The sequence below is a fragment of the Nannospalax galili genome, unplaced genomic scaffold (genome assembly GCF_000622305.1).
Source record: "Nannospalax galili isolate Female #2095 unplaced genomic scaffold, S.galili_v1.0 scaffold800, whole genome shotgun sequence".
NCBI classification, from domain to species: domain Eukaryota; kingdom Metazoa; phylum Chordata; class Mammalia; order Rodentia; family Spalacidae; genus Nannospalax; species Nannospalax galili.
The window spans coordinates 229,788-245,287 of record NW_008347125.1 but is presented as its reverse complement, the minus strand read 5'-3'; the positions used below and the strand labels follow the sequence as shown (position 1 = coordinate 245,287).

The 15,500-nt window shown below is 36.4% G+C and overlaps 1 protein-coding gene and 1 non-coding gene across 7 annotated transcripts in view; both read left to right on the top strand.

Moving 5' to 3' along the window:
• The window catches only part of Ankrd17 (ankyrin repeat domain 17), a 172,434-nt gene that overhangs the window by 71,026 nt on the left and 85,908 nt on the right, over positions 1-15,500 (top strand). For all 6 annotated transcript variants that reach the window (XM_029568537.1, XM_017800736.2, XM_017800734.2 and 3 more), the window contains exons 2-3: positions 11,367-11,520; positions 14,579-14,735. In XM_029568537.1, coding sequence (XP_029424397.1) covers positions 11,367-11,520; positions 14,579-14,735 — 311 coding nt within the window. The remainder of the gene's footprint in view (positions 1-11,366; positions 11,521-14,578; positions 14,736-15,500) is intronic.
• Positions 3,703-3,975, top strand: LOC115072123. The gene has a single exon (XR_003851190.1).

The following is a 15,500-nucleotide window of genomic DNA, read 5'->3' as shown; positions in this document are numbered from 1 at the left end:
TTTCTTTCTTTCTTTCTTTCTTTCTTTCTTTCTTTCTTTCTTTCTTTCTTTCTTTCTTTCTTTCTTTCTTTCTTTCTTTCTTTCTTTCTTAGCTTTATAGACCAAGAACATAACCTTGTATATATAAATTCTTCTCTTTGAAATCTGTTGAAATTTTGAGTTTTGGTTTAAAAGTGTAGTCAGATTTTTTTTTTGAGACAGGTTTTCCCTGTAGCCCCAGCTGGCCTGGAACTCTAGAACTCTCTGCCAGGCTGGCCTCCACCAGCCTCTGCCTCCCTGGTGCTGGGATTAAAGGCATGTGCCACCACACCCAGCCTATTTGTTTAATTTTTTTTTTTTTTTTGGTCTTTTTGAGTCAGGGTTTCCCTGTAGCCCCAGCTGTCCTGGAACTCACTATGTAGACCAGGCTGTCCTTGAACTCACAGAGATTCGCCTGGCTCTGCCTCCCGAGTGCTGGGATTAAAGGCGTGCGCCACCATGCCCGGCTTATTTGTTTAATTTTTAAAAAAATATAATTACTCTGTTCATCTATTTTGCTATTAATATCATTGTTAACTTTATTTCTGAATCCTCTATATCCTGCATGTTTTGCATGATCCTCATTTTCTTAGATAAGTGGATAGAAAGTTTCTTACTCGTATGCGTTTTCCAGTTGCTTATATTTCAGGCATTGTGTCTTGTGGTGTGTCCATGGTCAGACCACCCATTCTCATCTAACATTATTTTCTTTGCTCTGTATCATAATGTTAGGTGCATAAATGTTGAACTTACTATTTAATGTTGTTTGCCTTAGATTATTTTCTAGCTAATGCTAATAACCTTTTGTGATTTCTTTTTCATTCTTCTATTTCAACCTTTATGTCTAAAAATTTTAAGCCTCTCTTTTAACATAGTGCATTGAGTGTCATCCCCACCCCCACCCCCAACGTATCTATGACTTTTTGTTTGGGCCTTTACCTGAAATTGAAGATTATGGTGAAGATGTGTTTTTTCTCTGGCTCCTTCTTTCTTGTACTTTGCTGAGTTTATTCCTTTCTTTTTCCTTCCTGTTTTGGAAATATATGTCTTGTTCCTATCTTCTGTCAGATTAAATTGAATTAACCAGCATTGTGACTAATTTATAAGCTTTTGGTATTATTTTAGTCTTGGCTTTTATATATTTTAAATAATGAAAAATTTTAGAGATGTTTGTATGGTAGTATGTTTCTTTTCTAACTTTTAAGGAATTAAAAGTTACCTGACGTGCTAAAGCTGAACATATGTTGTGTTTCTCTGGTTACTTTATTAAATACATGGTCCTCAGATTTCAAGGATGTCTATTTCTTGGATACATTGTTCTTTGTAAAGAAATAACTATGACTAAATTCCATAAATTCTGAAAAGTGTATTCTATAGTTTAGAATTTAATTTTCAAAGTAATTGTGTTTCAATTGCAGAGTTATTTTATGACATCTACTGTTATATTTAGGAAATCCAATATATGCTGATTTCTAACTCTCTTAAACAGGTCATTTTTTTCCCCATCACCTCCCATTTTCTCTGTATATTTTATAGCTTCAAAGCTCTGAAATTTCCATAGTTTTGTAATTATAGAATTCTTTAGTTTTTGGTGTGTGTGTGTGTGTGTGTGTGTGTGTGTGTGTGTGTGTGCATTTTAAGCTATTTTATAGGGATTATATTCTGAAGATGTTTTTATGTAACTGATGAATCATACCAGAAAGAAACCAAACTCATAATTAGATTGCATCCTACTATTAAATCCTATTATTGGTTTGGTTTTAGGGAAATTCTTTAAAACTAAATTCTTTAAAAACTAAAATTTTGAGAGTATTATAGAAAAATGGGATTGAAAATTAATACAATTTTGTCTTGTTTTAAGCATAACTTGTCTACTTTATGAAGTTGGAATTAAAAAATTCATACTAGATTATGTTCTTTCATAATGAGTTCTAGGCATATTGAGCACCTTGAAGCATAAGAAGTCATGTGTTTTTTAAGTTCTGTGCAAAAAGGCTTTGCTAATTGTAGTACTGATTGTTAGCACATTGTTACTTTGACCTTTGTAGATAAACTTAACTAGGTTTGTTACATGGATAATTGAGAATGAATGTAAAAATGTAGGATTAGTAGTGTTTTCTACACATTTCAGATTCACTTTATTATTGCTAATTACTATCTCAGTACCATAATGAGTCATACTAGTCATCGTTTTTTTGGTTTTGTTTTGGTTTGGGTTTTTTTTGGTCTTTTTTGAGACAGGGTCTCCTCATAGCCCTGGCTGTTCTGTAACTCACTATGAATAGACCAGGCTGGCCTCGAACTCACAAAGAACCGCCCGCCTCTGCCTCCCAAGTGCTGGGATTAAAGGTGTAAATTTCTTTTTTTTTGAGACGGTCTACCTTGTAGCCCCAGCTGGCCTGGAACTCATATGTAGACCAGGCTGGCCTTGAACTCACAGAGATCCACCTGCCTCTGCCTCCTGAGTGCTGAGATTAAAGGCATGTGTCACCATGCCTGTCCTGTTTTTAAAAAAATGTTTTAAGTCCTCCACTACTTAAAAAAATGTGTATGGGGGCTGGAGAGATTGCTCAGCGGTTAAGAGCACTGATTGCTCTTGCAGAAGACTGGGTTTTGATTCCCAGCACGCACATGGTGACTACGAACCGTCCTTAACTCCAGTTCCAGGGCTATCCGAAGCCCTCTTCTGGCCTCCGCGGCATTGCACAAGGGTGCACTCACATACATGCAGGCAGTACACTCATACACATAAAATAAAAATAATAAATAAAATATTATTTTAGAAAATGTGTGTGTGGGGGGAGCGGGGAGTGCTCATGTGAGTGTGGGTGTCTTCAGAGGCCAGAGGCATTGGATCCTCTGAAGCTGGAGTTCTAGGTGGTTGTGAGCAGTTCAGGATGGGTGCTGGGATCTGAACTCAGCTTCTGTGGAAGAAGTAAATGCTCTCAGCCACTGAGCTACCTCTCTAACCCTACCACCTTTTTAAAAAATTCAGAACATTATTGTGTGTGGGGGGGGGCGTGTTTGCACATGTAATGTATAGTGTGTGAATACATGCATGCTATGTTACATTTGTGAAGGTCAGGACAACCTCTTTGAGTCAGTTCTGGTTCTCTCCTATCTTTATGTGGGTTCTGGGGTTTGAACTCAGGTTGTCATGTTTGTACATGTTGAGCTGTCTCTCTGTCCCATTGACTTCATTTTTGATAAGAAATACTTGAAATGTCTTTCATTTGATTTCACCTTTTGAAAATAACATACATTGGTCCTTTCTATTGATGAAGATTTTGTTTTCATGGAATAAGAATACTATTCTAGTTATATTAATTTATTATTATTATTATTATTTGTCTTTTTGAAAGAGGGTCTCCCTGTAGCTCTAGCTGGCCTGGAACTTACTATGTAGACCAGACTGGCCTGGAACTCAGAGATCATTAATTTTTAAAGATTTATTTTTATTTATTTATGTGTTGTCTATATGTGTAAATGCATGCTGTTTGCATGCCTGTGGAGGCCAGAAAAGGGTTTTAGATATTTTGTAGTTGGGGTTACAGGTGACTGGGAGCCTCCTGATGTGGGTGCTGGGAACTGAACTTAAGGTCCACTGTAAGAACAGCAAGCACTCTTTACTACTGAATCATTACCTCTCTAGTCCCATAGTTACATTAATTTAAAAATAGTTAACATCTGTAGTTTGGGGCTAGCACTTGGTTGGTGGTACCATTGAACACACCAGACTTGCAAAAAATAAGCATACTCTGGAGGAGGCTAAGACATGCTTGCTGAGAGGCAACAGTTCACATGCAGTATTCCTCTGGTAGGTACTAAGTACTGTTGCCATGGTGATAATGGCTGAGCTGTGCCATTATCTATCCAGCAACAGTAACAGAAGCTTTGCAGTAAGGATACCATTTAGCAGACAGTGGCTTTTGTTGAACACTAAATACCGCTACAAAACCTTGGTTTAAAAAAATGTTGCTGGAGGTGGCCTGTTTGCGTCTGGCGAGTGCAAAATTCAAAATCATAAAGTCCGCAGCAAGTGTTATAAATCACCGCTCTGCAGGAAACCTGAGCCAAGTAAAGCATGAAGACAAACCAGGACTTTACCCAGTGGTCTTCATTGTCAATCAGTGTTCTTGATACTTGCTTTCTTTTCTAATGTGGGGCCCTCAGTTAAAATCTGTGTTTTTCCTGTCCCCCCATGCACATTTCCTGTTTCTCATTGGCTTTTTCTTCTGACTTACCCACCTGAGCCTGAAAGGTTTTCTTTTGTGTGTGACTGTTCTTTAATATTAACATGTAAACTTCGCCTTTATTAAAAATATCCAGCAAAAACCATTGTTTTAAAAAAGAATTAACTCTGTAAAACAATTATATTTTACTGAAGTTTATCGTTCCCTGAGACCAAGCTGACCTTGAACGCATAGAGATCTACCTGCCTCTGCCTCCCGGTTGTTGGGATTAAAGGCTTGCACCACCACCCCCGGCATAGTTCTTAACTTGCATATCTCCTTTTCCTGCTTCTTTTTATTTTCATAATGATAAATGATACCAAGATTCAGAAACTATTGTCTTAAATTGTTTACTTAACCTGTTATTTGAATATCATTGAATTGGGAATATAAGGGAATCTAGTTTATAATGTCAACTTCAAATTAATAAGAGCTTTTATTTTTTTGTAGGCAAGATATTTATTAGAGGATCTACACCCGTAAATGTATCATTTTTTAAAATAATCAAATTGGTTGCAAGAATCAAATATTGACATTTACTAAAATCAACAGTTAGAAAAAAGTTAAACTTGATCATAGACATTGATTTGGAGGGATTAAGTGTGTAAACTTCAGATTGAAAGTACCTTATTTTCCTGGAGCAAATGTTGGACTTCTTTGTTGTTTGACAGGACTTTGTATCTGGGTGTCGTGGTGGCAGCACAGAGCTAAACTCAGCACTAAAAAGACAAAGGCAGAATCATCCTTAGCTACATAGAGTTCTAGGCATGAAACTCTCAAAAACAAGAAAAGAAAACTTTTCTTTTGAATTATTTTATTTTCTTCTTAATTTATTTGGAGACAGGATCTCTCTCTAGCCCCAACTTGCCAGGAACTCTGTGTAGACCAGGCTGGCCTCTATCCCACAGAGATCAGCTTGCCTCTGCCTCCTGCATGCTTAACGTATGTAGATCAGGCTGGTCTAGAACTCACAGAGATCTGCCTCCTGAGTGTTGTGATTAAAGGTATGTGCCACCGTGCCCATCAAGAAAAGAAAGTTTTAAAAGGATCGCCAAAATTTCAGTGAATTTCATTGATAAGTAGACAGGATAGTTTATAGGAGAACAAAAGTAGTAATAGTTAGTGGATAGTACTGATAAAGGGGTAGTCCACTTTTTTTTTAAATTGCCAGTATTCTGACTTATAAAGTATGTTTACATTCATAGGCTGACCCCCCTGCCAGCTTTATTCACCCCATATAATCTTGCATCTCATGTATTGAAATAAATTCCTAATTAGTTTCATCTTTGAAGTCTCATTTATCTAAAACTACCGTTTCCACAGTCTCTTTGTGACACTCTTTGCCTTAATGGTGAAATCCTTTAGTAGCTTACATAAATTCTGAAATTCTCAGCATTATATTACAAGATCCTGTTCCTTAAGCATTGTTCTTTTTTACCGTGCTCATACAGAATTGTTTTCTCCTTCCTCTGCATCGTCACTGATTTCTTATCTATTTAAAGTATTCGTTTTTTTTTTCTCCCAAGTATGTTTGATACTTGTTTGCACTTAACGAGTTGTCTTTCCATAATGTATATTTATGGAAGGCAATAATTACAATAAAATCATTTTGTGTCCTTGGCATGGTAGCACATGCCTTTAATACCAACATTCTAGAGGCAGATGCAGACAGATCTCTGGGTTACAGGCTAGCTAGGTCTACATAGAGAGACCCTGTCTCCCCCCCCCAAAAAAAAAGGGTCATTTTTGTGTTTCTGTTCTCTAATAGCTAATTGCTTTGCACAAAGGTATAATTAACTGTGGCAAGTGTTTGCTTGGTGCAGTTGGTGATCTATAAAGTTAGTGAGATAATGTGTTTTGATTCCTAAATGAAGAATTTAAAGTTAATCTTTTTAGAGCTATATGAACATTCAGCTTCTTATTACAGTAGCACTGAATTTTCTAGTAGAAAGAACATTGAAATAGGTGTTTAACTGGTCCTCTTCATGCTATGCATTTTGGCATTTGCCATCTAAAATGAGGGTCATTATATTTTTTCTCATTTGTAACAATGAATGAAACCTGCAATTTCTAAGGTACTTGACCCCCCCACACACACACACACTTTTCTGTGGCTCTTTGTTTTTCTTTTAGTAATAAAACTACTAAAGACATTTCTTTGAACAATCATCATCAAAGTTACTTATATATTTCATTTGAAGAAAAATTCTTTTTTGTCTTTTTTGAGACAGGGTCTCCCTGTAGCCCCAGCTGTCCTGACTCACTATGTAGACCAGGCTGGCCTCAAACGCACAGAGATCTGCCTGCATCTGCCTCCCAAGTGCTGGGACTACAGGCATGCACCACCACGCCCGGTTGAAGAAAATTTTTAAAAGACCGAGAAAGCATCTCAGTGCTAGACTGCTTGTCTAGCATGTACAGAGAACTGGATTCAGTTCCCAGCACTGCAAAAAAGAAAAATAAAAAAAATCAAAATACTGTTTAAATGTCTTACTGGAACCATTAAAAATGCCTAGGTTCCAGAATCTGGTTGCAGTTCTGAATTTTTATATAGAAATTTTATAATAAATGAGGTAGATTTGGAAATAGATTTCATTTTTTTCATTTTCTTTTTTTATATTTATATTTTGATTTTATGTGTATGAGTATTGCTTGCATATAAGTGCACCTATGCTGTACAATGCCCTTGCAGGACAGAAGAGGGCGTCGGATCCCTTGGAACTAGCAATGGACAGTTGTTACCTGCCATGTGGGTGGTAGGAATTGAACCTGGATCCTCTGTAAGAGCAGTCAGTGCTCTCAACCGCTGAGTTATCTCTCCAACCCCACATTTCATTTTTTTGTCTGCACCATTTTAGCTGAGAACATGGTAAGGCAGTATACATACATAATTTGGTTTAGATTTGAATAAGAAACTGCTTTTTTTTTTCCTTTCATGTTTAAATTGTATCTTTTATACCAGTCTTATCTCCATTTATTGGATTAAAATAGCACAAGGTTTTTCCAGTTGAATAAAAGAGTACTGAATATTTCTGTCCTCTGTTCTGGGGCTTGAACCAGGACTTTGTACATGATAGGCAAACTATACCCTGGAGCTCTAGTTGGGGGAAAAGGTTAATGGTATTTAGGGAGAAATTCTTCACTTTCTCTCTGAATTGTATGTATCTCCTTTACCCCCTCTTTATTATTTGTCATTTGTACACCATCATTTTAAATAAATAATTCCTAGATAGTAAGTTTGGTTTTTATACATTGATGTGTAGTAAACACTATCTTTTGCACATAGGATATAGTTTTAGTAAATGTGTTTTTAATCACTGGAGACAACATTTTTGGCTCCCCTCCCCATACTTCTTAGTATAAAATTTTATAATTAGCTCTCCTTTCTCCAAGTACATTCTAGACCTCCTTTAGAATCTGAAAAGAAGAATATCAAAATTATCTGGTAAATTTCATTTTCTTTATAGTTTTTTTTTCTTGCAAAAGTTGGATAAATCCTGAATATAGATTAGATACTTTTTGAGTGTACATGTAAGCTAAACCAAGTCTCTGTTTTCATAGAGCATAGAAAGTATGTGAACAGAAATATATACAAAACATGTGGACACATCTATGAAAAAAGTAGGCATAATAAGATGGAGAGATGGCTGAGAAACTTGCTTGAGGTCATACAAAGAGTGATTGAAACAATGCTGGTAAAGGAAATAGCCATTCTTTTTATTTTCTTCTATCATGATAGTTCCTTCCCCTAATTAGAGCTTTCAATATGGTTCATAGTCATTTAAGTGTATTTTATCTTGGGCCAGGAGATGACTTAGTGGGTAAAGGAGCTTACCACTAAGCCTGTCAACCTGAGTACTATCCCTTTGGGGTTTTCTTTGGCAATGCCTTTACTACTTAGCCATCTCACAGGCCTTGCACAGCTGATTTTTGGCCATGGTTATTCTAAACATTGTTGTCCTCAGAAGGAGCAGCATTCCTGTACCTGCTAGCCATGTTTTCTGGGGAGAAATTTGGTCAGTAAGAAAAAATTGTTTCCGAACTTCATTCCTTCTTGGGCTATGCAATTTTCTTAGTAAATTTTCACTCCATTCAGCTTAGTTATGGCATAATATATAATATAAGGGACTTTGTATCAGAAAAATCACTTTTAATTGAAATTTAACACCTTCCCTGGTCTAACCTATAACTTGAATTTTCCTGCTGTGAACTATTTAAGATACTGAAATTTTGGCTGGGTGTGGTAGTGCATGACTTTAATTCCAGTGCTTGGGAGACAGAGGCAAGCAGATCTTTGTGAGTTCCAAGCCAGCCTGGCCTGCATAGTGAGTTCCAGGCCAGTTGGGGCTACAGGGAAACCCAATGTCAAAAAGACTGGAAAAAAATAGATAATGTTGAAATTTCATGTTTATCTGCCAGTGCCATATTCCATCTTCCTCTCCTCTTACACAAATTGTGTTTTTTTTTTTTCAAAAAGCTTTCATATTATTTTCTTCATGTAAATCCCATTGGAGGGATTTAGCACCTTAGGTTTCTGCCTTTGACTTGGCAGTTAAGATGTACTGCACTTTGAGGCCTTTTACTTTATAAAACTAATTTAAAATGTTTACATTTTCATCTGTTTATTCACCTGTATTCATGTCTATATTTCCTTTGTTTACTTTTTTCATTGAGATGATTTCAGTAGATAAAATTTGGGGGGGATATGCTTTGGGTAACAGCCTTTTCTTTAGAAACAATCATCTTTTGGACTGTGTGTCAGAATAGGAAAACATTTTTTTTTGATTGCTTTAATTTTGAATTATACCATACTTAGTATGGTATATAATTTAGTATGCTTACTAAAGTATACGTTATCTGTTAACCTTTAATCTCCCTAAATCATATACTTTAATTAGGCTATGTAGTTCTTGTTTTAACATACTTATGCTGCTTCCTTTAAAAATAAAACAATTGTGGCTGGGCGTCTTGGCGCACACCTTTAATCCCAGCACTCAGGAGGCAGAGGCAGGCGGATCTCTGTGAGTTCAAGGCCAGCTGGGGCTACGGGGAGACCCTGTCTCAAAAAGACCAAAAGATAAAAAAATAAAAATAAATAAAACAATTGTATATCCCTGGCATCTTAACATTTATGAAGGGGAAAAAAATCAGATAAATATACCAGTTTCAGAGTGTTCTGTGTTATAATATTGAAATTTATGTTTACCTGCCGATGCCATATTCCATCTTCTTCCCCTTAAGCAAATTGGATTTTTGGAATATTAGAAATATCATTTATAGGCTCATGAGACAGCTCAGCAGGTAAAGGTGCTTGCTGCCAAGCCTTATGACCCAAGTTTGATCCTTGGAACTCTTTAAGGTGGAAAGAGAAAACTTAGTCCTGCAAGTTTTTCCTTGTGTCCACATGCACACTGTAGTATACTTGTGTGTATGAACACACTGGACAGAAAGAGTTTAAAAATATCCACTAAATGTGTGTTGATTAAAATGACTCATTGGTTAAAAGCACTAGCTGCTCTCGAATAGGATCCAGGTTCCATTTCCAGCACCACATAGAGACTAGCAATTGTCCTCAACTCCAGTTCCGGGAAATCTGACCCCCTCTTCTGGCTTCCACAGGCATTGCATGGCATGGTACACTTAACACATAAACAACAACAACAAAAATACCACAGTAGTGACTTTCAAAGTGGAACAACACAGTTTCAGTATTAAAATGCTTTCAGATTTACTTCTCATTTTTGACCTTCCAGAAATTAGGCCTGAGCATGATTGTCCTCTAAATTATTAATCACTTTAGTTTTTTTATTTTAGTGTCTGCAGTGTTATTTAGAAGTACCTTAGATTTCTGCTAGGTGTGGTGGTTTATGTCAACAGTTCTAGTACTTGATAGGATGGTCTCTTTGAGTTCAGGATTTTGTGGCTAGACTGGGCAAAATACCTAAAGTCTCCACAAAACTGTCCGATGTGGTAGGTAGGCTTCTATTTTAAATATCTTTTAATTAAATCTGGTTTATTTTCAATCTGTGCTTCTGAACATAGAGTCTTTAAATTCTTTAGGATCTGAGAGGGTAACCATTTCAAGATAGTCAAATAGTCAAAACTATTTTCCTCATAATACTAAGATGCAATTTGTCGTTTTTAGTGTGTTCACATTTGCACTGGTTGTACAAAAGCAATTGTTAGTAAGCCCCTTGCAGTAGTAAGTATGTAATGATTCTTCATGTCTATGCATTTGTAGTTATGCAAAAGAAATTCTTTTGCATAAAAGTTTCACTTTTCCTCATTTATTTTTATTTTAATTACATGTATGTGTTTATGTTGTGGGTATGTGCACATGGACAGGTTTACAGGTGATTGTGAACCACCGAATGTGTGTGCTGGGAACTGGTAATCTGCAAGAGCACTTTGTGCTCCTAACTACTGAGCCGTTTATCCAGCCCTCTTTTCATATTTTTTAAGATATAAGATAATCTAGTCATTTTCATGCTACTTTTATTGGAAAGTAGTACTTAAAAACTGGTTTTTAGAATTGATCATTTGACAAACATTCTCAAGAGATTAGAGTAAGCCTGCCATTTTAATTGACAGTATTTATTGCAATGAAAAAGTTAAGCTTTGAAGCACAAATTATGCTTTTAAAGGTTCTTATTACTTGGGCTGTATCGATTTTCAATACTTCGACTTTACTGATGAAGTCAATAGTGATGTTACTGTTTCTTAAAATAATATTTTACTTCAGTTTCTATGGTAAATTCTAAATAATAGCTCTTACAAAGTGTGTGAAATTGCAGGACTTCATAAATATGTAAGAGAGTGCTGAAAATAAAATGTTAAAGACTTCCTTTAAGGCGAGGAAGGACTGCTGCATTTAGGTTCATAAGGACACAGCTCATGCCCACATTAAAATTAGAAAGAGTGCATATGATTTCAGTAAATAAAATTAGACTTCAGTTGAATAATATGTTCTTAACTTCTCCCATGTATTTAATTTGCTCTTTTAGTTTAAACAATGGGCTTCGATAGTGGATTGAATTTATTTAGGGTTGCTATAGTACTTATTGATAATTATGCTAAATATTTCTCTCTTTTGACTTTTTTGCCTTTGCTTTCTAGGTGGAGTCTTTCATTTTGGATCAGGATGACTTGGAAAATCCAATGCTGGAAACAGCTTCCAAGTTGCTCTTATCAGGTACTGCTGATGGGGCGGACCTCCGGACAGTAGATCCTGAAACCCAGGCGAGACTGGAAGCTTTACTAGAAGCTGCGGGTATGTTTGTATGCTCTTTGTTGTAATGTCTCCTTTGTTATCCAAACCTGCACAGACTTCCTAAATCTCTTGTTACTCCAGATTTGTTTTTTTGTGTATTTTATGTGATATCATTCATAGTTCTAGACAAGTATTACCAAAACATCTTAATGATACAGTTCTCTAGAAACTGACATCATTACCAATGTAAAATTGACATGCTGCAATTTATTCAGAAGAACTTCTTATATAGTTGAGTTTTTAATAGTCAGTAGATTTTTTATTTTGGAATTTGTGTACCCACTAAAACCCAGCACCCAAATCGATATTCAGTGGAAACTACGAGTCTCCCCATGTTTATATTCTTAGTTAAAATGGTGCTAGAATAATCTAAGCATTATTTTTCTGTTTTTGATTGTTGTTTCTTAATATGACTATAATCCAGGATGCTTAATATGATTAATTTTTATTGCTGCTTACTTTTTATTAATATTTTTGTTACATCCTGGTTATCTACTAAAATTACCTTTATGGTCAGCCATCTTCATGCATACCTACAATGCCAGCATCCCCCAGCATTCACCTGAGGCTGGAGGCTTGTCAGTCTGGGTTATAGAGTAAAGACTATAAACCAAAAGAAGGAAGGAAAAAAAAGTTATCAATATACAATCAACTCACAGGTTAAAATGCAGTATTTGCTTTTGTTTCTGTCTTTAAGTAATGATTACTTTTGCTGGTCTGTATTTGTCTTCTTGCCTGCTTCTCTTCCTAGTTCTGACTAGTACTTATTTGTCACATTGCTTCTAATGAGTTTCCTGGGAAATTAGAGCTATTTCCAAATTCTCTCATTTGGAAATCTGTTGACTTGATGTCAATAGTGCCAAAACATACCTTAATAAAGTTGATATATTTAAACAAATATTCCTGTAATAAATTCAGAATACTGTATGACTTTTAATATTAGTGACACAAATTATACAGTAGATATTAGTCATACCAGACCAGGACTGTTTTATTGTTTATACATCTCCATTAGAAGAAATGAAATTTGACTGTTTTGAGCATTTTGTTATAGCTAAAATCATAGATGTTTCTTGTCAGGTTTATCTTTGATTTTATAAGATACAATATTTGATATTTTTCTCCCTCTCCCCTACCCGTCCCTTCTCTAAGACAGTATTTCTCAGGTGGCTTAAAGCTTGCTACTTAGAACAGGCTGGCCTTACTTTCAGAGAGATTTGCCTGCTCTTGCCTCCTGAGTGTTGGAATTAAAGGCGTGTGCCAGCATGTGTGGCTAATTTCTTAAAATTTTTATGCAGAAAAAGAAACAAGTATTAACTTCTTTTATAAACTTCAAACATAAAGTTATGTTATATTATTGTACCTCTTTCACCTTTATTGAATATTTTTTCTTTATAAAGATATGTTTATTATTAACAAGTGAGTAGTCATTTTTATTTTAGTTTATTTTAAACCCTACAATAGTGTTTCTTAAACTTTAAAGCTCCGCTGTGGATCACTTTTATGGTCCTTTCATAAACTCGATTTTGAGTCTTTGGACTCAAAATACTCTTTTTTTTTTTCTTTTCTTCCCTTTTTGTCTCCCTGTAGCCCCAACTGGCCTGGAACTCATTATGACCAGGCTGGCCTGGAACTCCCAGAGATCCGCCTGCTCCTGAGTGCTGAGACTAAAGGTGTGCACCACCACGCCAGGCTAAAATACTCCGTTTTTGACAAACTCTCAAATATGGCAAATATTGGCAATGCTTCTATTCAGTAGAATGCATAATGAGTAGCTGGGGTCTATAATATCCATTGTACTGTATTGAAAAGGTTCAGTAATCTTGCTTATATACACATCAGAATAATTTAAAATTATGTAGCTGTCTACTCTGCAGTTACTATGTTATATCCGAAAAAGTAGTTGGACTTATCACCTGTTTTTAAAAGCACCATAGGTGATGCAAATGGGCAGCTTGAATTAAGCATCACCAAGTTCTGATAATAAAGCTTAGCAGTAAGCTTGTGTTAGAGGTATAGCCAAAAAAGTAGCGATTGTGTTTCATTCAAATGTTTAATGCAATTTTTAGATGATTTTGAGTATGTTATCTTTTTAATGCAGCTTATATTCTATTTATTTATTTATTTATTTTGTCTTTTTGAGACAGGGTCTCCCTGTAGCCCCAGCTGTTCTGGGACTCACTATGTAGACCAGGCTGGCCTTGGACTCACAGAGATCCGCCTGCCTCTGCCTTCCAAGTGCTGGGACTACAGGCATGCGCCTCCACGCCCGGCTTAATATTCTTTTTAAAATAGCTTATTTTTATTTTATGTGTATGATTGTATTGCCTCCACATATATAAATGCACCCATGTCATGCAAAGCCCAGGGAGGTCAGAAGAGAGTGTTGAATCCTGTAGAACCGGAGATAGAGGTGGTTGTTAGGTACCATGTGGGTACTAGGACTCTAACCTGGGTCCTCTGAAAGAACACTGAGCCATCTCTCCAGCCCCACAGCTATATTCTTCAAGCAGTTCCTTAAATTAAAAGTGGACGTTTATCAAAATACAGTGATGATGCTGACATTACTGCCATTAGTGAGTTAAAAATAATTTTTCTAAAGCTCTTTTTGTTTTTTGTTTCTCTGTTCTCTATTGACTATTTTCAGAAGTGTTTTTCTACATGTGATAAAAGTGACTAAATAGCTCATGACTCACAGTAGTTTAGTAACCTTTGGAACATAGGTTCTTTTTCCAGGTCTCTCAGAGGATTCCTGGTTATCACAGCATAGCCTAAAGGCCCATATCTAGCACTAGAGTGACAAAATCCTGTGGTTGGGAACCACCTGGCATGAGTAAGACTTTTTAGATTAGAGAAGAGTAGTTTTCCTAAAAATTCTAGACAGAGGGAAAAAAAAGTGTGTGTGTGGTGTGTGTGTGTGTGTGTGTGTGTGTGTGTGTGTATGTGTGTATACATATTGTATTATGTAAAACTTATTTCTTAACATATAGATTTAAGTAACTTGAATTTTGCTTTTGCTTTTTGCATATTTCGGTACTGGTATGAACAAATATAACAGGAATAGGCAAATTATCCACTGCAGACGGTAAAGCCTTTGCAGATCCTGAAGTGCTCCGGAGGTTGACATCGTCTGTCAGTTGTGCGTTGGATGAAGCTGCTGCTGCACTTACCCGCATGAGAGCTGAAAGCACAGCGAATGCAGGGCAGTCGGACAAGTAAGCACCTAAATGGGATTGTGTATCAAGTCCATGTTCTTCAGGATGAAAATAACATTTGTTTCTGCCTGGTACTATATGCACTTAACATGTAATATCTTATTTGTACTTAATAAAAACCCTTTAAATCATCTCACTGAGAGATGTGAATAACTTAGATCAAATAGGTGCCAAGTGGCAGAGCACTAGTTTCTTACTTTACTAGCAAGGATGACTTCCTAGCAAAATTTTGGAGGCAAGAAGAGAGATGGCTCAGTGATGAAGAGCACTCGCTGCTTTCTGGAGGACCTGATTTTTGTTCCCATCATATCAGGCATCTCACTGCCACTTAATAACTCCAGCTCCTAGGAATTCCATACCCTGTTCTCACTTCAGCTTACACTTGCACACACATGGCATACACAAACAGTATACATACACACATAAACACATACAAGTAAATTTTTAAAAATTCGATTAGGTGGGGTTTGGTGGCACCTTTAATCCCTCACTCAGAAGCCAGAGATAGGCAGATAATCTCACTGCCACTTAATAACTCCAGCTCCTAGGAATTCCATACCCTGTTCTCACTTCAGCTTACACTTGCACACACATGGCATACACAAACAGTATACATACACACATAAACACATACAAGTAAATTTTTAAAAATTCGATTAGGTGGGGTTTGGTGGCACCTTTAATCCCTCACTCAGAAGCCAGAGATAGGCAGATATCTGTGAGGTCAAGGCCAGCCTGGTCTACATAGCGAGTTCCAGGCCAGCT